A 25,441-nucleotide genomic window follows, 5' to 3' on the forward strand; every position below is an offset into this window, starting at 1 on the left:
CGATCGTACAGGGACCGAACAGCTCTTACCAGGGGGTCCGGTACCCCATACTCTCGGAGCACCCCCAATAGGATTCCCCGAGGGACACGGTCGGACGCCTTTTCCAAGTCCACAAAACACATGTAGACTGGTTGGGCGAACTCCCATGCACCCTCCAGGACCCTGCTAAGGGTGTAGAGCTGGTCCACTGTTCCGCGACCAGGACGAAAACCACACTGTTCCTCCTGAATCCGAGGTTCGACTATCCGACGGACCCTCCTCTCCAGAATCCCCGAATAGACTTTTCCAGGGAGGCTGAGGAGTGTGATCCCTCTGTAGTTGGAACACACCCTCCGGTCCCCCTTCTTAAAGAGGGGGACCACCACCCCGGTCTGCCAATCCAGAGGCACTGTCCCTGATGTCCATGCGATGTTGCAGAGACGTGTCAACCAAGACAGCCCTACAACATCCAGAGCCTTGAGGAACTCCGGACATATCTCATCCACCCCCGGGGCCCTGCCACTAAGGAGTTTTTTGACCACCTCGGTGATCTCAGTCCCAGAGATGAGGGAGCCCACCTCCGAGTCCCCAGGCTCTGCTTCCTCATTGGAAGGCATGTTAGTGGGATTGAGGAGGTCTTCGAAGTACTCCCCCCACCGACCCACAACGTCCCGAGTCGAGGTCAGCAGCACACCATCCCCACCATACACAGTGTTGACACTGCACTGCTTCCCCCTCCTGAGACGCCGGACGGTGGACCAGAATCTCCTCGAAGCCGTCCGAAAGTCGTTCTCCATGGCTTCCCCAAATTCCTCCCATGCCCGAGTTTTTGCCTCAGCAACCACCGAAGCCGCATTCTGCTTGGCCTGCCGATACCTATCAGCTGCCTCCAGAGTCCCACAGGATAAAAGGGACCGGTAGGACTTCTTCTTCAGCTTGACGGCATCCTTCACCGCTGGTGTCCACCAACGGGTTCGGGGATTGCCGCCACGACAGGCACCGACTACCTTACAGCCACAGCTCCGGTCAGCCGCCTCAACAATAGAGGCACGGAACATGGCCCATTCGGACTCAATGTCCCCCACCTCCCTCGGGACATGGTCAAAGTTCTGCCGGAGGTGGGAGTTGAAGCTACTTCTGACAGGGGGCTCTGCCAGACGTTCCCAGCAGACCCTCACAACACAAAACAGACATAAATAAGAAAAATGGAACCCTGGTCGGGGTGAACTCTGGCTGAAACATAATAATATGAATGTGTGTATTTACAGTATATGTACAGTATGTGTATGTTTGAGCATGTGCATTCACACTATACAAACACACTTTAATTTGCACATCTCCTTTATATTGTAATTGCACTGTTCAGTAACTGTTCATAATATGTGTTGTTTATCTTATTTCATTTGTGTTATTTGTATGTGGTGTAGTGTTATGTTATAAGCAGCCCTACAGCTACTATGCTACCTGTACATTAAGTACTGGCAAATAAACGTGATTCTGATTCTCAGAACTTGAGTTGAGAACCACTGCTATAAAAACATGGCCCCTCAACTTTTATCGCTTGAAGGGAGCTGGCCACAATGCAGAGACTCCTGTTCAGTATTGAACCACATGCATCCTACTTCCTTTTAAAACAAGGTAGCACATTAGTCAGTGCTGATGCCACATAGCTCCAGGAGTGCAGGTTCAATTTCTGGATGGACAAGTATGTTTAAAGGGGCAAGTTCTTCCCATGTTCATTCTATTTTTCTCCATATTCCAAAGATATGTATCTTAGGTTAAATGGCAGCTCTGAATTGAACGTGTGTATGTATGAGTGCCCCCTGCACTAGCACCAACCATTAGATCAACCATATGTTAGACCAAAAGAGTTACGCAAATAGGTGGATGGATGGTTACACAAAAAGTGACATGAAGGTGCAGTGGTTAGCTCTTCTGTCTCACTCTTCCAGGAGTCAGATTCAGTTTAAAGTCCTACATGTGCATACTTTGGTTTCCTTAAACATCCTGAGGATGTGTTTATTACCTTTATTGGTGTTTTTAAAAATTTATCGGTGAAGCTGTATATGCTTGGATGCAAACGTGTCCTAACTTCATACTAGTGCCATCTCAGGGATGAATCTTTGCCTCTGTGTTGCCTGAGGTAGCTTCCAGCTTCCTTGTAATCAATTAAGCAGGTTCAGGAAATGGAGAAACAGCAGGTGGATACATCAAGAAAATAAAGCTTGAAGTTGAATAGCTTTTACTCTGAAGAAGTTTCAAAGGATTGTTCGGGGTGGCCACTGACCAGACTAATGGGGGTAAACCTCTGTAATAAAAACGATTATTGTTTTTCTTATAGCCAATTTGTCCCTGCGCAGTCTGGATTAAGTATGATAAAGGGGAAAATGACTTGAATAATCAATTTGTTTCATTCATGATGTTTCAAGATCTGTTTAGTTTGCTTTTGATGAAATTGCAGACTGTTACTGTATTTTGACTATTTTTAGCAGAATATGAAAAACATTGAAGGCTAAAATACTTTTACCAGCTTACTCTGTTTATTGTCAGCTACACTGCTGCAGCGATCGATGTTTTCGTTTCTATTTGAGTTGATGTGAAACAATAATCGCGGCGGCGCCACTGAACGATAAGGGGGCAAGCAATTAAATCTTAACACGGAAAATCAACCGCACACATAAAAAACACACACGAGTGGATTACTAGCTTGAGGATACAGTATTGGATGTAATTAAAATGTCGGCCTCAAGCTGGATCTTTATTGCACAACTCTTCCTGTCTTATCTTTAACGGTCACGGCGAAATTTCCACGTCATTCTGAAGATAAATGAAAGAAAGCAGGAGGATGAGGAGGAGGAGGGGGGTGAAAGGACTGAGCTCGGTTCCCTCCGGGAGGAAGACGCTTCCTGTGAGTAGATCACTTGCATCACACGATGCGTCAGTTGCCTTTTACAGATCGTAGTGACAGGAGCGAGCAACATTGGCTCAGAATTGCGCAGTGTCCCCCTAGCCGCAGCTTGCCACTATGTGCTGAGGTCCAAGTGTGGCCGTAATCGCTCGCCGATTTGTGCTTCCTTTCCATGGACAACGCCGCGGCGCACACAGCAGTGTCAATGCCGCCGCCGAGAAACTGCCTGCCAAGGAATTACAGCTGCATGGCCGTGTTATTTGGAGGCACGGTGACCGATAAGAAGGAAGAATGGGAATCTGAGAAGGAGGAACCACCAGAAGCTCCGGAAATTCAAGTAATTGAGGAGAGACCCCGAGGAAGAGATACCGTCTTCAAACCCCAGAGCCCCACTTTAAGACGGAGAGCCAAGTCTCTACCGGCGCCGACAGAAAGAGCTAAACTTGAAATATCAAGGGCACGGAGCCCTTCCAGCCAGAAGAAGGTACGCTTTGCAGACTCGCTGGGACTGGAGCTTATCTCGGTGAAGCATTTTTGTCACGCCGATGTCCCGGAGGTTCCTCGCCACGTCATGGCCAGGTTGCAAGGCGAAACACCGCCTAACCACCTGAATAACCTGGACATGTTTTTCCGAGTGCCCAGGCAATCTACCTTTCTGGAGACCCAGTTCCCCAATCCGTGCCACTCGTCTGATTTCCTAGAACAGGTGCGAGCCATGAACGTGTGCCTGGAGAAAGTGGAAACGAGTGACTTTTGCCTGAGTGGAGTGATCCGTGTTGTGAATGTGGCTTTCGAGAAAGGCGTCACGGTGCGCTACACCTTGAACAACTGGGTGTCCTTCGTGGACGTAGTAGCTACATACGTACAGGGCTCAAGTGAAGACGACACGGATCAATTCGCCTTCAAATTGGTCATTCCCACTTTGATTGAAACAGGGGGCACCATGCAGTTCGCCATCAAGTACTGCGTTGGGGGCAGTGAGTACTGGGACAACAACGGGGGCAATAATTACAAGGTAAGGAGCCACAGGTTCAGGATGTCGCCCCCGAAGGAATGGGAGAGTGCGTGGATTCACTTCATCTGATCCCAGATTCACCGGTCTTTTTCCCTTTTTTGGCTGTCAGAAGGGACAAATGGCATTTTTTGCTACATACTTCCATTTTAACGATAGCACTAAATGTGTGTCATAAGACGGGATGCCCAATGTTTGACAGCTGTGTAGTAATGCTGATTTAATTTAAACTTGCGATTGTTTAGTCGATCTCTTCTACGTTATACCTGTGACGGAGAAGGGGCGGGGCCAGAGTGCACCCGTGCTATGGTAAAGTGTGAACACTTTCTACTTGAAGCACTACTGCCGCAGAAAAGCCGACTCCAGTATGGCGCCCATGATATAAGGTCATTGGGTTAAAGACACACGCAGTCGGAGACACAGAAGGAGGGAATCACGACTTATATTTTTTAGCACTGAATATTTTTTTAATTCCCTTAGAATAATGTATTTATTTGTGTGTGCTTGTTCTACAAACCCCAGTTCTTAATACATATATATTTATAATTGGGTAGGAGGATGAATACTTTTATCAGTAATTTCAAATATAATATTTTTTTCCTTTTAGGATTTTATTTTTTGACTTGAAAAATATTTCATGTAAAATTTAAAATGGAGCACTTCACTGGCTAGTTTTGTGTATACGTAAATGTTTACTTGCGCATTTTTTTTATCGGCGTGAATCTGTTCAACTCCTTTTGTTTGAGAAGCCAGAATCCAGTGCAGTTCATTTTGGAATTTGGTGTAACAGCCCTATTTCTGTCAAAAATGATATCCGTGCAATTTATAAGGATGTGTAAAGTGTATGTGTCTGTTTTAGTATACCTCTAAGTCTTTCACGTTTGTGGTGTTTGAATGCAAAAAATGCAATTATTGGTTATGGAAGTGTTTTCATTTTTATATCCTTTAACATCTATCTTTAACAGGTATTTTTTTACGATCTTGTGCAATGTGTGGCTTACATGTAATTTTTAAATTAATTAGCCCTTTTGCAAATATTCAGAAGAGTTTTAAATGTGCATTTCAAATAATAAAAACCCAGAAAAGCACAGGGCATCTAGATCCAAAAAAAGAAAAACTTGTCCTGTTGCAGCTGCCTCTTCTTTCTGAATGTAATGCAGACCAGCACCAAAAAAATTCTTGTTATTATTATTGTTACTATTATCATTATTATTAATGCATGTAGAACAAGGAATACTGTACTTGAATATAACACTACCACAAAACAAGGCGTAAGCTGCACTTCAGAAGTGTGTGTTTGTCTTCAGAACACACCAAGCAAAGACCTCGTTTATAAAGCAGTCAGTCCTCTGTGGTTTGTGTTTGTACTTTCTGTGAACTGAATGGATGCGCTGCTATATATATTTTTTTTTTAATTTGCCAAATGTATGTATATCAACCAAAAATATAAGCAGTTGGCTGCATAGGAAGTGGTTGCTTCTCACTAGGCCTTTTAATTTCATTCTTATTTTACTTAAAAATTTTATAGTTTTCCATCAGGTGCACAATGACAAAATGAGATTAATTACAGGAATTATTTTTGGAAGATCTTGATCTGTGACAATAAATAGTCTAAACTACTATTAGTTGTGATAGACGACAGGGTTATTTTGCAAGGTAATAATGCCAGTATGTAATACTTTAGTTCATTAATTTTTAGAAACGTGTTTGTGGGAAGTATGACTTGTCAGAATTTTCAGGTATATGATACATACAGAAAAACAAATATGTATTTATTTTTAAAGCATCATTATAGTAACACCAAAAGGCTACTTTGTTAATACAGAGTATGATTAATTTTGTAGAGTAATGACAAACATACCAAATGTGGCCTTTATTGCTGAAAGATGTATTGAATAATTATGTTCATTTATTATTGTTATTGCTGTAATTGTTCAGCTAGCAGGAGCTAATATACTTCTGACTTTACTCATGTAGAATATACCAGATAAAAAGCCATTGTAACACCTTGTTGAGTGTGTTTTTTAAAAAATATTTCCAATTGAATCACGCCCTTTTTTGTTAGCTTAAGAAAATAAAGTGTACAGTTTAACAAACAATGCACATAACTGTATATAATTCCTTGAAAAAAGAAATTGTTTTCCATTAGAAATAACAGATGCTCCATATGGTATATATAATGGAGATTTGCTATTATTAACTCAAAAGTAATATTAATCATTAAGTGTATATATTTTTCAAACATTTTAATATTTTTCAGAGCATATAATGGTATTGCTTTGGGTTACTGTTATTTTTTTTCTTTTGTACTTTTTGACTATACATATTTCTTTGAATGCAATAATGGTCCCTTATTTTATGCAGCTGATAGACTTACAAAAAATTCAGTATAAATATCATTCATAAGTTTTTGTTTATTGGTGGTGGCAATTTTTGGAGCTCTTGTCTTCTGTACATTTGAATTCTTAGTTATTTATTATCTTAGCAGCAGTAACGGATAAACATTACTAAACAGTTAATGGACAGAAAGGCAGTTCAGATCAACCCACTTCAAACTGAGTTGTGTCTGATGTAGGGTACTGAAGTATTTTAAATATGTGTTATTGTTAATGTTCTGTCTGTTCAGTTATTCAGTGTTCACAGTATACTTGGTGTACTTTATGATAATCAGTCAATGTTGATCTCTGTATGCCGTCATAGTATGTAGAGGTGTAAACTGCTGAATACCCTTAATTCTCGTTTTATTGAGAAATTTACAACTGAAAGTAAGTTGGATAGCATTTCAATATACATTAAGTTTTACAATTCCAATACAATGAGATTTGCTGCTATGTTGTGGGAACATCCTGTTGTTTCCCAACTTATTCATGATTCCTAAGTTTACCTACTTAATCAATTAAAAGTAATGTATGCTAGAAATTTTTCTTGTTACACATGATTTGTTAAACATATAACATTCACACAGCCTTAAACATTCAGGACTTACTATGTTTGTATGGGTATCTATCCATTTCCAGAACCTGCTTAATCCAATTTAGGATCGAACAGTGCCAGAGACTGTCACAGCAGTGTTGGGCACAATGCAAGAGCTAACCCTCAGACAGGGCAGTTTGTGTGGGTATTTTCTTAATGTTTGTTCCAATACTGCTAGAAGCACATGGCCATGTAAACAAGCAGGTGTTTAAAATTAAGGTTATAACACTGGATTGAAAAAAGACTTCTCTTATACACATGAAAACATACTCAGATATGATTCATAAACCTGAGCCTCATTTACAAGATCACTTGAAGATAATAAAATAATGTTTTATTATAATAATATCCTAGGTAGGTTTATACATGCAGAATATTTAACAGCTATCAGTTCTAACAAAGAAAGAAAAAGTTCTAGAGTAGTAATACATGAAAATTATATATGTGTTTAATAATTAATCAGTCCTTTTTCATACACTGCATACACTGTTTTTTTATGTGGATACACTGGAAGATCCTGTAGAATCTGCCACTTGTAAAACACAGCAGACAGAAAAGAAGGGCTAGATAGTCAGCCAGGTCCCGCTTATTTTTGATGTAATGGATAGGCTATTGGAGGACAAGTAAAGGAAAACATACGACAGTTTAATGAGGCACTTGTCCTGCCCGTTTTCTTTCTCTCTTCCTTCAGGCATATTCCTCAATATGCTGGGTTTTCAGACTTACATTAAAGTTGAAAAGGAGGATCTTATAGAATTACTGAAGGCCTGAACCAAGAATCAGGGGCTTCACAAGCCAGTTAGACCAATGATGTAAAATTCTAGCTATTCATGTGTCTCCTGGTATGTAATTATCATAGGAGAAGACGGGTGGTCACTTTTGTGACAATGTTAAAATACACATTTCATTGGGTTTCATAACTTTTGAAATGCTGCAAGGAAATTATTGTTACCGTATTTTTAAAATCTTTTTAGAATTTACTAATTTTTAGTGATTGATCCCTTATCTTATGCAGTCTCTTTTAATGCAGGTGTTCATGTCATGAATTGTATGCTGGTCTCTGAAAGGCAGTTATAAATGTCTGTTTTGTGTTGTAAGGAACAGTATAATGCAGGTAAAAGTTTAAAACAACTACATGCATTTGCCTTGATTGAGGTTATGAGGTCTGACTGTACCCATTATGGATTCATTTCAATCCTCTGCTTTAGTTATTATTAATGGCGTGATTCTGTTGCTAAGAAAATGATCAGATAATATCTGCTTATTGTGAATATGTCTACTGTATTGTATGTGAGCAATTCAGAAATGTCATTTATAATGCCACAGGAAAAATAAGATGTCCTGAAAAATGGTTTTCAGATTTCTTGTGTTTAATTTATATGTCCAACTACTGGAGGCTTTTCTTGCTGAATGCTGTAATGGCTGTGCTTTTTGTGTCAATATTGTTGATATAGCAAATATGTTATATTACAGACCGACACTGTGCAATAATTTAGCCACATTCTGTGCTTTGTAATATTTTAATTCCTGGAGTCATTACTAGCTCTTACAACTTCATTTTTTAAGTGTCATTTTCAACTTTTGATGGCAATAGCAATTGAATTTAGTATGTATATATGTATGCACATTATATGAGATTTTTGAAGAATGGACTGCAATCTGAAGATGTGAAAAATGTGTACTATTTTACGGCTCCATCAAACGTTTTCAGTAAGAAGTAATGTAATTCCTGATGAAATTTGATGTGTTTTATTCTTCATATTTATGAAAACATGTTTTAATTGTTACAGATACAATCTGAAATATAATAATCATTTCTTCATTATGCAGCTTTTGCTGAGGATAAAACTGAAGTGTGAATATAAGTCTTGCACAAAATTGTATTTCAATGTTAAATATAAAGTTGCTATCTTCATGATGTGAGCAGTTGTTTTCCTTATGCATGCATGTTCGCCTTTATTGTGAGAAAAAAACAACTAATGTGAAAGTGACAGTGTGGGCTACACTGTCATTAAATAATCATCATTGTGTAAGAGGAATTGTGTGTTTGTGGCAGCCTACTGTACATGACCAAGCAAACTATTGATTCCTTTCTATATTTAGGTTTGTCAAGGAGGAAAGACTGACCCAGCCTAGCCTCGCTTATCTCTCTCTCTCTCTCTTCCTCTCTCTTCCGATTTCAAAGCAGGCGTGTGTTAACATACCTGACCTACTTCTGCACTGCTTGGCAATTTCCTGAACAGGGCTAGATTGGTATTTTGATTACGGTGCTTTTATTTGGTGTCCCACTACTTGAGACAATGTTAAAACAAGTTTTAAAATATAAGGCCATTTAAGTGTCTGTGGTAGCAAAACATTTTAATATTAAACTAAGAAAATACAGCCATACTTGGTTAGTCTTCCACATCTTTTGGTGCTGTTGACCTCTTCCATGTGCTTTAGTATAACTGTATATTTTTGCTTGTCAGAGAGTCAGTTAGTTGTGAAATGTTACAAATTTAATATTTCTGTTGGATCTGTTTTCATCATCCTAATGTTTAGCTGAACATATATGGCTATTTTCATATTTTAAAAAAAGTTACAAATAATAATAATTCATTACATTTATATAGCGCTTTTCTCAGTACTCAAAGCGCTATCCACACAGGGAGTAACCGGGAAGCGAACCCACAATCTTCCACAGTCTCCTTACTGCAAAACAGCAGCGCTACCACTGCGCCACCTGTGAGGATGCCATCTCAATCAGGAGACAAAAAATATTTGATTTTAAACATTCCAGCAAGCGCAGTGGTAGCGCTGCTGCCTCGCAGTTGGGAGACCTGGGGACCTGGGTTCGCTTCCTGGGTCCTCCCTGCGTGGAGTTTGCATGTTCTCCCCGTGTCTGCGTGGGTTTCCTCCAGGTGCTCCGGTTTCCTCCCACAGTCCAAAGACTTGCAGGTTGGGTGCATTGGCGATCCTAAATTGTCCCTAGTATGTGCTTGGTGTGTGTGTGCGTGTGCCCTGCTCAGGGATTTGTTCCTGCCTTGCGCCCTGTGCTGGCTGGGATTGGCTCCAGCAGACCCCCGTGACCCTGTGTTGGGATATAGTGGGATGGAAAATGACTGACTGACTGACATTCCAACAATTTTTTACTACAGTAAAGTATGTTAAAGTCAATATACCCATATCTGAAAATGCAGGGATATTTATAATTGAATCTTGGACTACCCCTAAAATGAATAAGTGAAAAGGGCTGTTGTACAAAATGCTTAATTTGGTCTTAATCTGGTCATGAAGGGCCTTAAACCAATTGGTACAGTTTAAACTTTGCATGTAAATTTTCAGCGTGCAATTCAGGCAGAAATAAAAGACACACCCACCTTAAATGGTATCTCGGCCATTAGAGCAGTTGCATGTATGGTTTTTAAATTCACATCTGTAAAGGAATTTTTTAAAGACATTAAGCAGTTAATTGTTTCATATTCAACATTTTCAGTTGATTTCAGTTCAGAATATACAATACCAGAGTTTGGAGTGAAGTTGCCTCACCCAGTGGTGAGAGGATAGCACCACTCTGCCCAGTGTCTGTGACTACTGGAATGTGTCTTCTTTTCTGAACTGCAGATAGGCCAGTCAGAGTACACTGTTTTAGGTTTGATCCCAAGAGCGATTTGGTGAAAATCTGTCAAAATATTTTAGTGTTATGGAAGACAAGTCCTGTTTTTTTATAATGTCATGATAAACATGCTAGCCACTTGATTTATTTTGTTTGGAGGATCTTGTCCAGCCTTTCCTAAATGGAAGCACTGTATCTTCGACATCAACATTGCTCAGTAGCCTAGTCCAGACTTAGTCCATACCTCCAAAACCACTCTGTGAAGAAGTGCCTTTCCATTTTAATTTGAAGTTCACTTTCCCTCTGTCTGACACTGCTATACTGTGTCTGGTTTGCCTTTCAGTGCTTAATTCTGTGGATTTATACAGTTAAAAAAGATAATTTTGTGTTTCCCATCCAACATGATAATATTTAATGTGCAGGCCTTTTGAAAAGTCACAGTGCTTGGAGTTGGGCAGGATTTTGGTGCTAATATATTTCTGCTTCATGACTAGAGTTGAGTGGGATTAAAGAATATCCTAAATCGTTGAAATATATAAATGTGTGGGGATCAGCCAAACTCAAACAATATACCAAAATGTCTAACTTATGGAAATTTTTCTTTCATTGAAAGCATTCTGATTTTTGTAGCACACTGGGTCCAATGTCTGTACAATATCTGTGTTTGTTTTTTCTTTAAATTTCTGATCATCCAGCATTTACTCTTACATTTACATGGTTTTTCACAATTCTGTATATCTGGGTGTTTGAAATGAAGAATGTTGTACATTTAGACTTGATTGTACAGCTATATTTTATCTATGCAAAAGTATGATTGAGGTTGTTTGAAAAATGATTTCATTATGCCTTGCTTATGATATGATTTTAGGTACTGTATTCTGATTCACATCACTTAGCTTTGTGACTTTGTCTAGGTTGTAAATTTGTGTTTTGTGTGCATGTGCAATAACCTGTCATTATGTGCAATACATCTAGATTAGTTTTTCTTTTCACTTTCTAGTGTAAAAAAGAAATATCAATTCATTTGTTCAATTTCTAGTGTAAAAGAGAAATATATTAAAATGTCTCAGTGATTGAGTCAATAAAGAGTCAATATGTGTGTTGTGTTTTTATTTGGTTGTATCATATTGAAGAAGAAGAAGATGTTGCATTTATATAGAACTTTTCAAGACTCAAAGTGCTTTACGGTACTTCCTCGTATCTTCAGGGAACAGGATTTTCATTTCAGCATGACTGTCTGTGTGCCATGATGGTTTTCCTTCCACATCCTAATGATGTGCATATTAAGTTGTGGCAAAGCCGAGGTTTGTAACTTTTTTTTTTATTGAGGGCTGTAACACTAGTTGTGTGTCTCCTAATAAGAAATCAGCATATTTCCTTAAAAAGGACACTAAATGTTAGATGTATATATAAAAGAGAATGTATATGTTTACCCAGTAATACCATCAGTATTTATTTAATCATGTTATAAGATCAAATCATTTTTAAAAAGTCCCATGACTAAAAAAATTGACCCAGAGAAACTAGAACACCTTTATAAAGTTAGTAAGGGACAAACCAACTTTTCCAGCCAGCTTGTTTAGTTAATAATTAAAATAACCATTGCAATTTACTTGAACAGCTTTCTAACAAAATTAACTTTTCATAAATAACAAACATGTATATTAGTGAGGTTTCTGGTGTTAACTAGAAGGGATCAGTTCTTATAGTCGGGTGATATGGGAGTGACTGCTGATAACCGTACTGTATGTGAGACTTGCCCGAAAAAGTGACTTGAAAATATAATTTTTGGGTAGGGTACTCTTTTTTATATGTTATTTATCCCATATGTTTTGTACTGATGACCAAAAAAAAATTTTTAATCTCATATTTTCATGGAAAACAGATAAAATGGTGTATGTTACAATATAAGCCAAGAGAGCCGTAAGTTAAACCCTGGGATTTTACATGTTTTATGAAACATTTAAAGAATTTGTTAGATAAGGTTTTTTTTTCTTATTTTAACGAGTTAAGTGACCTAAGAAATGAAGATGTAGTAATGGCTGGAATTTGCTAGGGCTAAAAAGCAATACAGTATTGAAACTTTCAGATTCTCTTTCAACTGAATGTTTATCATAGCACGTTTAAGAGTTGAGTACCTGAAAAAGTGCAACTAATTTGAAATCCCATCCATTTTTAAACCTCTGTCTCTATGATTCAGCACTGGTAAAGAAAATAAATGGATTGCTGTATATGACTTTGCAAACTTAAAAAGCTGTAAAATTAGCAATTTCTCTTTATGTTATAAATGTATTGTTTTCCGCATGTTGATCTGGCAAAATTTTACACTGGCTGCCCTTCCTGACGTAACTCTCCCCATTTATCCGTGCTTGGGACCGGCATGAAGAAACACACTGGTTTGTGCACCCACTGTGGCTGGGTTCTTTGTTATAAATGTGATTTGTCACAATTGCTTCAAAAGGAAGCCGCTAACAGAAGCACGGTTGCATTTTTCCTTGCCCCTTTTGGATTCTTCTGACCAGACTTCTATGGACTACTTTGCCTGGCCCCTGTAGAGTAATAAAATGCTCTGTGGTGTGAAGAGACACCGTACAATTTGCCATGTACTGTACATGAGCTGAACTTTTCCAGCTTCGCCCTGCTCTGTTTTTTAATTGACAGTGCAACACTGTATACTGTATATACAAATAAAGTCAGGTCTGAAGTCTTTTTGCACCACAGAGCCCAGTCTAGTCTCATGCACTACCAGATGTGTTGGTTCAGTATGTTTATGTAAGTTTACAATTATAATACGTTAACAGCAGATATTATTAAATAATACAGCAATTACATACAATACCTTGCAAAAAATATTCAAACCAATTTGAAAAATAGTCCAAAAAACCTACCAACTGTTATTGCTGCAAAAGGTGTCTCTACTAAATATAAAGTATTAAATACTGCATGTAAACAGAATGTTTCCGTTTTCTTTTTCATATGATTTTTTTCAAACATAAAGCAGTGTCACATTAACAAAGTACTTTTAGAGTCTTAAGTGCCTTGAAATAAAAGTATCATAGAGAACAAAATTTCAGTGTGAAAATGTCATTTAGTAAAATCACAGAATTGGTCAAGGGGTTGAATATTTTTGCAAGGCAGTGAATGTCATGTTGGCCAATATGAAATTTAGGAGACATTTACATGCTTTAATTTGTTTTAACTTTCTACTTTGCATTTGTCCGACCTCTCAGCTTCACATTCCTAGCGTTAATCTTGGTTGCCTCACATTCCAGTGTCAATGTTCTCCCCCTGTCTGCGTGAGGTTTTTTCAGGGTAGTTCAGTTTCCTTCCACATTTATAAAACATGAGTGCCAGAATGATGGGTGATAAAGTGTAAGTGTGGGTGTGCGCATACATCCATTATTAAAACCTTTTAATCCAGGTTATTATTTTGGGATTGCGAATACTAGCAGCAGATAATGCAATGGAGGAACCAATGTTACTGTAGATACAATAACAGTTCATTGCAGGCCACAGTTATGCTAGTAGTTATGGCCACCCATATGAGACCAGGTTTGATATGCTTTTAAGATGTCTGAAGAAACAAAATGCACTTATACATTGGGGAACTGTTCATACTCCATGCAGGTAATGGTGCAGTAGTAGGTCTAGTCAAAATGCAATAGTGGTATATAAAAACAGGCTGAAAATGAGACTAATGTGCAATATTTGCATTTGACAATTTTATTTATATATTGGGGATGCACCAGAGTAATTAACAAACACACAATTCTTAATTTATTCCCTTAGTAGGACATATTAGTCTCAGTCCTCTGGGAGTCATAGCAATTGCTGGTTTTCATTTGCGCAATTTCTTAGTCAAAAGGCACTGCCTGGCTTTAAAATATATCTTAAACAAATTATATAAGGTGATTCCAAACTTACAGGTCAATCCAAGAAAAGTGGTTATTGAAAAATAGCAAAGACTAACATGCTTTACACAGATAAATGGATTCAGTTTTGTGAACTTATAGTATTTTCTGTTTCTCTGACATTTTTTTTAAAACATCCAATGTGAGCTGCTAAGAAGGGCAATCGGAAAACTGACAGCACAAGATAACTGATGGGCACAACCAAAGTCGCACTTCTTCTTGTTTTCTGTGATGTCTAGTTTTTTCATATATTTGTGTGGTGTCAAAAACAGAATGTTTGTGGATTAGAATGTTAATACAATGTTAGATTTAGGAAAAAGATGTGACAGGTTGCCAGTTCAGTTGCCTTAAGTGTTTAACCTTGACTGGTTTATGCTTCAAGGGTAACAAATATCTGTTAACAGGTGAAATGAGGCCTGCACCATAGATAGATAGACAGATAGATAGATAGATAGATAGATAGATAGATAGATAGATAGATAGATAGATAGATAGATAGATAGATAGATAGATAGATAGATAGATAGATAGATAGATAGATAGAAAGGCACTATATGATAGATAGATCGATAGATAGATAGATAGAATGGCACTATATGATAGATAGATAGATAGATAGATAGATAGATAGATAGATAGATAGATAGATAGATAGATAGATAGATAGATAGATAGATAGATAGATAGATAGATAGTGTGGTAGACGACTGGGAACCTTGCCCCACCGGGATGCCTGGAGAAGGGAAGGACCGGGAGAGGGGCAATATCCTCACCGGGTCACAAGAGGGCAGCCCCCTGGATTACATAAGGGCTACGAATTGGGAGCTTGGAAGCTCAACCCTGTTGGGGTCCGTGGCCACCACCAGGGGGTGCCTGGACGATTCTGGAGCCCTAGAATGTAGCAGTTCCGCCACACCAGAAAGTGCAGCAGGAAATTCATTAGGGTGCAACCTGGAGCGCATCTGGGTGCAACATAAAGGGGTGGCCTCACTCCATTCAGGAAGCCGGAGTCAGGAGGCAGAGGATGAAGTTTGCGAGTGGAGGAGTGAGGGCAGCAGAGAAGAAGAGAAAGATGGAAAGGAAAAGAAAAGGACTGAGTAATTGGTGATTGGTACACTGTGTTGTGAGTAGAAGAACTTTAAGAGGGAAATTTAGATTTCTTTTTTAACAGAAGTTCAATAAATAATTAAATATTATAGCAAACAACCCCCCCTCTCCAAACCATACACTACAGAATTACAAAAAGAAAGAAAAAACATCTGACTTGGTTAAAGATAAAATTAGCAGTCATAATCACAGTGAGGCATTATAAAGACGTATTGCGTAGTAAGAAAGGTGCTATATAAATGTAAAGAATTACTATTATTATCATTACATCAGCCAACATACTCAATAAAAATACAAATTTTCATCTTGTGTCTCAGTTGTCTCAGTTGCAAACAACTGTTACCAGGCTCAAGCTATGCAATCAATGTTGGATTTTTTTCCCAGTTTCAGACCACATCCAAAATAAAAATGCAAATGTAGGTGTTGGTAATCATTCAGTGAACATTTCATGTCATTTTCTAACCCACATGATCCAGACCAGGGTTGCGGGGGGTGCTAGTACCTGTCCCAGCTAGCATAGGATGTAAGGCAGGAGCAAACCCTGGACAGGTCGCCAGTCTATCTTGGATGAAGACATACACACACACACACACCAAGGCCAATTTAGCGTCACCAGTTCACCCAACCTGCATGTCTTTGGCCAGTGGAAACACCTGGAGGAAGCCCACACAGACATGGGGAGAACATGCAAACTCCACATAGGGAGGACCCAGTGACACAAACCGTGGTTTGGTTACTGCAAGGCAACAGCGTCACCATTGTGCGGCCCAGAGTGAATAGTTGTTGAAGTTAAAATATATGTTTATTCAATGCATAATTAACTCCATAGAATGTAACACAAAAGAGTCTTCGTAAGTGGATATGAATTTATTTGATCAAGAATACGAGTTGACAGTAAAGTGCAATCAAAATCATTTGAGGTTCAACTTAGTGAATAAAGTTACAGATGGAGCCAAATAAAAATAACAGCTATTCCAAGACATTTTCAGTGGTGTTCGTGTTTATAAAAAGGAGCCCACTGTTGTCCCAACAATGTTCTTACATGCTTAATCCACCTCTCTGGTCAGGTCAGGTTGGGGAGCAAGCACTGGTACAGCTCATTGCCACACCCACCACACAACGAAACAGCTCGGGATCCTGGTTGGCAACCCCCAAGGCACACTCATGGTCCAGTCCCACCCCCCGGAAATGAACATCTATCTGCCACTGCTAGGTGTTACATGGGCATCCCCTTGGCCTGGTCCTGCCACTCGGGTCCTCAACAATGAGAATCCTGCAAGCCAGGTCATCCTCGGGGAATTATGCCACATGGCCGTAGTACCATAACTGACGCTTCCTCACAATGCAGGTAATGTGCCTCATTCGGGACTCTGTGAGCAACCGCTCATTTGACACAAAGTCAAACCAATGGTACCCAAGGATTCTCTGAAGACACACAGTACCATAGCTGTCCAGTCTTTGTCTCAGGTCACTGGATAGGGTTCATGTCTCACAACCATATAGTAAGACAGGAAGCACCGGGACTCTAAAGACTTGGTCCGTCGTCTTTTGCATAGATATCGGGAGCGCCACACACCCCTTTCCAGCAACCTCATGACCCCCCATGCTATCCCAATCTGTCTAATGACTTCATAGGAAGAGTCACCAGAGACATGAATGTCACTGCCAAGGTAACTAAACCCCTTGACAAGGTCGACACTCTCTCCGCAAACAGACACACTGCTGATGGCTGTGCCCAAGAGGTCATTAAGGGCCTGGATCTTGGTTTTTATTCAGGACACTCACAAGCAGGGGGATTTAGGGTTTTGTGGCATTGGATGTGAGACATGAGCCAACCAGTCCATTAGAGAGCCCTTCAGTTGTGAGATTTTAATTTAGATGTGGCATATATTTAGAGTTTTGTTTCTGTTGGATTGCATTAAAGATTATATAAGAATGATTGAAACTGCCTTGAAACATCTCAGCACTTTAATTGAAAGGCCTAGACTTTTTTCACATTTATCATAACACCATTATAAATATTGGTGACTGTAAATTGGCTGCAGTGTAGGAATGTATGTGTGTGGCTTCTCTTGGCATTCTGTGCCAGTGGGACAAGCCATTGCCATTGCTGACCCCAAAATGGTTTAAGCAGGCTTGATAAAGTATCTTATATATGAAACCGAATGTGTGTTTTTTTGACTATCACTCTTCAAACATTGTCTGCCATATTGTGCACAGATTCCCCATTTGTACAGAAGGCAACCACAGACTTTGTTTTGTTCTGAAAGTTTTCCCCTTGGGGAACTTTATTTAGTGGCCACACCTGTAGTTAATTATAGAAATGCCCCTAGCATGCGTATTTGGGACCTGGCACAAGTTGCTCTGGCGATGGATTTTTCTATGAAATTTTGTTTTGGAGCCAAGATTTTTCTCCCTGGGGTATTTTATTTAGTTACCGCACATGGACCACCCCTACAAGTGTGTGTGCAAAAGTTTTTTGCTTTGGATCTTCAGAATAATTCTGAGACCACCTGAACAGGATACTTTCCTCATAAGTGGGAAATGCCCACAAGTGATCTGTTCTTAAAAGCTAAACAGTTAGTCACTACCTTAGTTCCTTAATTTTTATTTGCACACAGGTGGATAGAGACTTTGTAATAAATTTTACTTCCAGAAAAACAAGTTTTCAATAGGATCCTCCTCGATGGAATTGCATTCCCATTTAGAAGCTGACAATTTCCTTTAAATGCTGTGAGCCTGCTTTGTCTCCTTTGAAACCCGACACTCCCACTCTAGAAACCTTGGAGACTGTTAGGTACACAGCCTCACGCCTGCTTGACAACAGAGCTGCCCTGTGCGCCGAGCACAAAGCCTCTGAAATGGCTACAGTGTCCCTGACACCTCTAATGCTTCTGCTCTTGCTCTCGTCTTGGCATGGAGCTGGCAATGCTGCCACCACCTTCATCCCGTTTGTGCAGCCCCAGAGCTGCGGCCAGTCTTCCTTTTTCAAATCGGCTTCTTTTCAGTGCAGCGCTTGTGGGAACAATCAAATCGGTGGGCCTGACGGTGAGTTGAGATAGAAATGTGCGGCCTCCACTCTGTTTTTTTTATTTATTTAGAATTGTTTTAAAGTTGTAAAACTGAGAGAAAATGACCAAATGTGGCACTTGGTAGATAGATAGAATGCTAAGATTTCTTGAACTGATTTCAAATAAATTGTCAGATAAATTGAAGAGACAAGGAACAAATAGTAAAAATTGTTATTTTGGAAGCAAACTGTTTTTTCAGTTGAGCGTGGATAACTATTAACTTTTGGTGGTACATGTGTGTTTAGCAATAAGATGTTGGCCTCAGGTAGCCCAGCACTTCAGGGGTCGTTTATGACTGAGCTGACGCCAACAAAAAAGTAGTAGTAGTAGTAGTAGTAGTAGTAGTAGTAGAGCTTTATTGTCATCCTAACAGTATACTTACAGTACACAGTGGGACGAAATATCGTCCTCCAGAGTCAAAAGGTGCAGTACACAAGATATCCATCCATCCATCCATTTTCCAACCCGCTGAATCCGAACACAGGGTCACGGGGGTCTGCTGGAGCCAATCCCAGCCAACACAGGGCACAAGGCAGGAAACAATCCTGGGCAGGGTGCCAACCCACCGCAGGACACACACACACCAAGCACACACTAGGGCCAATTTAGAATCGCCAATCCACCTAACCTGCATGTCTTTGGAATGTGGGAGGAAACCGGAGCGCCCGGAGGAAACCCACGCAGACACGGCGAGAACATGCAAACTCCACGCAGGGAGGACCCGGGAATCGAACCCAGGTCCCCAGATCTCCCAACTGCGAGGCAGCAGCGCTACCCACTGAGCTACCGTGCCGCCCTCGTACACAAGATATATATATAAATATATATATAACTAAAAAACATGTACAGTATTATGTAGTATTATTTATTCCAGAGAGTGTGTGGAGTAAAGAGTCCAGTGTGGAGGAGGGCAGCATGGTGTTCAGGAGCCGGACTGCTTGGGGAAAGAAACTATTGCACAATCTCGCAGACCTGCTCCTGATGCTGCAGAGTCGTCTTCCAGATGGAAGAGGAGTAAACAGTTGGTGGGAGGGGTGGTGGGGGTCAGCCATGATGCTAGTGGCTTTATGAAGGCAGCGTGAGGTGTAGATCTCCCGCAGGCTGGGTAGAGAGCTGCTAATGATGCACTCAGCAGTCCGCACAATCCTCTGAAGGGCTTTGCGGTCGGAGGCATGGCAGTTTCCATACCAGACTGTAATACAGCTGGTCAGGACGCTCTCTATGGTGCCTCTGTAGAAGGTGGTAAGTATGGGTTTAGGGAGGTGCACCTTCTTCAGTCGTCGCAGGAAGTAAAGATGCTGCTGGGCTCTTTTTGTAAGATAGTTGGTGTTTTTGGTCCAGGACAGGTCCTCTGTGATATGAACACCTAGGAACTTGGTGCTCTTCACTCTCTCTACTGTGACGCCATCAATGTTGAGTGGGAGATGGACAGCCTTTGTCTTCCTGAAGTCAACAATCAACTCTTTTGTCTTTTCAACATTAAGAGACAGATTATTGTCTTTACACCAAAGTGCCAACCGTTCCACCTCTTCTCTGTACGCCGCATCATCGTCGTTCTCAATGAGTCCCACTACTGTAGTGTCATCAGCAAACTTGATAATGTGGTTTGTGTCAGAGTTGGAGGTGCAATCATGGGTCAACAGCGTGAAGAGTAGCGGGCTCAACACACAACCCTGGGGGGCACCTATGCTCAGTGTGATAGTGTTAGATCTTTTATTCCCAATCTGTACTGTTTGAGGTCTTTCAGTGAGAAAGTCCAGAATCCAGTTGCAGGTGGAGGTGTTGAGTCTTACTGATCAGCTGCCTGGGAATGATAGTATTGAATGCTGAATGCTGTATTGAAAGGCTTTAAAGTCATAATAGATCTAAGTGGAACATCACAATAGAAGAAGCAGGTGAGTGCTGAGCCTAACAGAATCAGAATACTTTATTAATCCCAAAGAAATTACTTATGATACAACTGTACGGAGAGACAAAGACACAAGTAACACAAAGAGCAAATATAAAAAATAAGCACATAAAGTAACATTGGTGAGCTGCTGTTTGTGGAAGTTGGGCCAACGGGGCTCACACAGCACAGAAGGAATCATGGGGTCATTATTTTACACACTGACTCAAATTTGAAGTCACAGATCAGCAGTGTCGCATTTTATCATTGTGAGAGTATTGCTCTTTTTGACTCAGGGTAATGTGGAACAACTTATACACGTCTTTAATACAAGCAGGTTAGGTAACTGCAGTCCTCTTCTTTCTGGTTTTCCAAAGTCAATGTTACACAAACTCTGACTAAGACAAAGAGGAGAGCACACTTTGCCATGCTCTTAAAATATTTCATTGGCGGGATCTGTATTTTAGAATTGATTTAAAGTTCTACGCATCCCTCCATGGCCTCTGGCATGAATATTTAAAGGACTTACTTATTATTTATGGTTCACGAAGAGCCCTTAGATCTTCTGACAGTAATCTTTTACAAGTACTTACGATAAAAACAGAAACGTTTGGCAAGGCTTCTTTTAAAAAACTTTAAACCCAAACTCTGCACTAGCCCATCAGCGGATCTAAGGGCGGCAGAGACTAGATATTTCAAAAAATAAAATGTACCTTTTTACTATTGTGTTCTAAATAATACAGTATTTTAACTTATTGTTTTTATCATATCTTGTTCAGCTATCTTATAGATAGATAGATAGATAGATAGATAGATAGATAGATAGATAGATAGATAGATAGATAGATAGATAGATAGATAGATAGAAACTTTATTTATCCTGAAGGAAATTACAGGTTTACATCAGCAGACAAAAATAGCACAGATACACATATAACAAAATATAGAATATCCATAGGTATGCTAACAAAGTACAAATACACATGTAACATGAATTATCTGTAAGTAGATTAACAATGTGTAGGTATTTACTTTTATTTAAGAGTGCAATGATTAGAATTGAACGTACCTATAAAATAAGAATTTCTCCAGTTTTATTGGGATTTTCTCTGTGTGCCAAGTTTGTAATATCTCCTGCCCACAGAGCACTTCAAATGAATTGCACTTTGATGTGCACCAAAATGTGCTGTGCAAGTGAAGACTGTTATCTCACAGCTACCAGGACCTGCGCTCAAATCCTACCGTTTAAATCCTTCAGGCGTGGAGTGAAACTTGAATGGATTTGTTTCAACACCTCACAAAAGTGGATTGAGCTCACTGAAGCTGCAGCTCACCTCTAAGCCACCACGCTGCTTTCAGTTAAGACGGTGGTTTGGTTAGGTGTTTAAGTTAAGAGCAGGGTGATGTATGATCTAAAAAAACCTCCTCGATTTGAAAGAAATAAGTGCCGACATGAAGAGTATGAGCATGAGGTGTTTTTTTTTTGCTGTGGATCTTTAGAATAACTCTGAGACCACCTGAACAGGGTACCTTCCCCAACTTTTCACTTGTAGGAAACGTAACAAACCCTCTAAGAAAACTTCCAAAAAAATTGACATGACTGCCCACAAGTGTTCTATCCTTCAAAGCTAAGTGGTTAGCCTCTTACCTTAGTTATTTAATTTTTATTTACACACACAGGTGGTTCTCCAGTGATAACAACATTGCACAGGTTATTTACAGCAGTAGTGGGCTGCACAGTGCTTTGTGAAGGATCAGTGCCCTGCTGAATTGCAGGAGGCGGGGCACTGCCATGGGTGGCATGGCGGGAGGCTGGTCTGGATTATTTCTGTGTTAGGTGTGTTCTCTTCGTGTTTGCATTGGTTTCTTCAAAATGTGTGTACTTAGTTTATAGAAGGTTGGCATGGGGAGAGTGAATGCGTGCTGCTTTGCCAGTATAACGTAACATTCTCAAACAAGCTTAACCCAATTTGAGTCAGGGCTTACTCAGGCAGAATTGTACGGAAGGCAGGAACCAGGCTAAGACTTTTTTCTAGTTCATAACGGGGGCAATTCATGTTCACACCCATATGCACAAAGGTCATAATTAGAGATTGCAGTTTACCTACCACACAGATTTTTTGGGATGTGGGAATAAAACCTGAGTATTCAGAGTAATATCCACACACACATGGGGGACATGGCACACACTCCACGTGGACATCAACAGGGCACTGGATTAGGCCACAACTCTGAGTCCATGGGGCAGTGTTACACGAGACACTGCGCTACAGTAAAATATTGGTGGACCATCCAGGAAGTACTCCGGCTTCTTATTACACTCTAGTATGTTCTGAGGTAGAATGCTCAGAAGCAAGAAGGTGAACAGTTGGCCTCGGTCACTGGCTTGCTTGGCATCTCATTTTTATCTGGCTTCTGGATAAGGAAAAATGAAACAATGAAGTGTTTTGAATCTTAAAAAGCAAGTCAAATAAAATGAAAGCAAAAAAAGTCTGTTCTATTAACAGCAGTACTTGCTTACTAATTAAAAAAGTAACCAGGATAAAAATCCTTGGCAGCCATGAGCATCTCGTTTTGACAGCCCTGGCCGAGGTCATCAGAACTATAAGTTTAGATAGATAGATAGATAGATAGATAGATAGATAGATAGATAGATAGATAGATAGATAGATAGATAGATAGATAGATAGATACTTTATTAATCCCAAGGGGAAATTCATATACTACAGCAGCACCTTACTGATACAAAAAAAAACAATATTAAATTAAAGATTGATAATAATGCAGGTAAAAACAGACAATAACTTTGAATAATGTTAACGTTTACCCCCCCTGGGTGGAACTAAAGAGTCGCATAGTTTGGGGGAGGAACGATCTTCTCAGTCTGTCAGTGGAGCAGGACAGTGACAGCAGTCTGTCGCTGAAGCTGCTCCTCTGTCTGGAGATGACAGTGTTTAGTGGATGCAGTGGATTTTCCATAATTGATAGGAGCCTGCTGAGCGCCCGTCGCTCTGCCACAGATGTTAAACTGTCCAGCTCCATGCCAACAATAGAGCCTGCCTTCCTCACCAGTTTGTCCAGGCGTGAGGCGTCTTTCTTCTTAATGCTGCCTCCCCAGCACACCACCGCGTAGAAGAGGGCGCTCGCCACAACCGTCTGATAGAACATCTGCAGCATCTTATTGCAGATGTTGAAGGATTTCTTTGGTGTACTTTGTCTGTTATTTACTACACCTATACATGACCAAGGGCACCCCAGGGGTTTATTATCTGTCAGAAGTCAAAAGTTTTCTTTTCTTTTTAAAATTTTCTTCCTTTTAGTCATTCTGGTGTGTGGTCAGACCATAGTGCATATGAGTATTTATTTATTTATCGATCTATTTATGTATTCATTTATTTAAAGAGCATCAGTAAATTTATGGAGGGTGGGACTGGACTGCATGTCTGACTCTTTGCCAGCTGGGACCCCAAGCTGTTTCATTGTGTGGTGAGTGTGGCAACGTGTTGCATGCTCCACAATCTGAGCTGACGTGACCAGTAAAAAAAGCCAAATTTCATTCTTGGAGCAAATAAAATTCTGAAATTCTAAAGTTTTAATTCTGTTTTCTGTCTTATTGTTTTTCGTTTGTTGTCCACTTGCCATATCTCATTTTCAATGTTAATAATTTTTAAATTGTCTCGTTTGGTTTTAGTGTTAATCACATGTTTTAAAGAATACCTAATGTAATTTGGGTGTTTTTGTAACTGTACAGTGAGTGGTTTTTAATAGATTCTAGTTAATGCAAGCAGTCGTAGCCTGTACTCAATGAAGAACACTTTATAAAAATAAACTGGGAAAATTGATTTTTGTCTGGTACTGCCAGGATTGGCTTTGACTTCTCTGTAATGAACTAAACACAAATAAGCTTAACCTTAACTGACTCTTACACCGAGTAATGCCCAAGATTACTACGAATGGCCTGGATACACCCTGATACTGGCAAATTGATTGTTGTTGTTGTAGGAATCGTCACACCGCTGTGATTAATTGGAGCCAACCTAATGCACACAGTGTGTGTGAACAGCTAATTCAGATAGGATCATGAAACGGCAGTGGTGATGTGTCTGTTTAACTAAAGGCTGATTTATACTTCTGCGTCAGGCTTACACTGTAGCTTCGCTGTCGTCTGTGTCACCTGTGTCACCTCCCCAAAAATGTGACCTTGTCACATTTATACAAACCCTATACAAACCCCAATGACTCTGATTGGCCAGTTTGCCTACTACGTAGTTCCAGAAATGTTTCCATTTGTCAACGAATGTGTGAAAAGTGGCAAAATATGAAGGACAAATACATTTGTCTATGAAATAAAATGCTATCCAGAGCTGGATACTTTTAAAAATGCCAGCATGGCGTTTCAGTGTGAATGGGTAAAAATGAAGATTTCTAAAAAACTCTGACTTTCATTGGATTGGTATTATGTGTCTCTTCTGATTGGATCCTGCTCATTGCAATATCTCATTCCCTGATTCGTTACACTTCACAGAGGAAAAACATATTCCATAATAGCTGACATAGAAGAGTTGCTTTCCATGGCATTTGTGGAGTTGCTCACCTCTATGTATCTAAATTGCAATTTCAGTAATTTTTAAATATTATGGTCAAGTGACTAGAAACACTGCACAATAGAGTAATTCAACTGAGCATGTTTGGTTTGATTTGTATTACTATACATGTATGATAAACACTCACTGCGGTCGCTGCAAAATGAATTTTGGGAAATGTGATAGTGACATCAGAAAATCGGCTCAGGAAATTCTTCTAATTGTGTGAAAGCCCAATCGTAGAATGCAATCAGGCATCACAACCACTTTCATACTGCATGAGAAACAACAGTTGATGAAGCTGAAATTTGGGGCTACTCAGAAAATCAGCTGTAAATCAGGCTTAAAATTGTGCCAAAATCGCACAGTGTAAAGACGTCTATGCGTTTTCAATTGTTGTAGTATGGACAAAAA

At 39.8% G+C, this 25,441-nt stretch overlaps 2 protein-coding genes across 2 annotated transcripts in view; both read left to right on the forward strand.

Annotated features, from left to right (window-relative positions):
- Nucleotides 1-2,787: 2,787 nt before the first annotated feature.
- Nucleotides 2,788-11,566, forward strand: LOC114657880 (protein phosphatase 1 regulatory subunit 3D). The gene has a single exon (XM_028809826.2). It carries the CDS (start codon nt 3,060-3,062, stop codon nt 3,969-3,971), a length of 912 nt encoding a protein of 303 aa, XP_028665659.1. The 5' UTR covers nt 2,788-3,059; the 3' UTR covers nt 3,972-11,566.
- Nucleotides 11,567-18,206: 6,640 nt separating this feature from the next.
- Nucleotides 18,207-25,441, forward strand: part of LOC114657881 (meckelin-like) — a 148,598-nt gene continuing 141,363 nt past the window's right edge. The window contains exon 1 of the mRNA XM_028809827.2: nt 18,207-18,533. Coding sequence (XP_028665660.1) covers nt 18,347-18,533 — 187 coding nt within the window. The 5' untranslated portion in view covers nt 18,207-18,346. The remainder of the gene's footprint in view (nt 18,534-25,441) is intronic.

Source organism: Erpetoichthys calabaricus, chromosome 9 (genome assembly GCF_900747795.2).
Source record: "Erpetoichthys calabaricus chromosome 9, fErpCal1.3, whole genome shotgun sequence".
Lineage (NCBI taxonomy): Eukaryota > Metazoa > Chordata > Cladistia > Polypteriformes > Polypteridae > Erpetoichthys > Erpetoichthys calabaricus.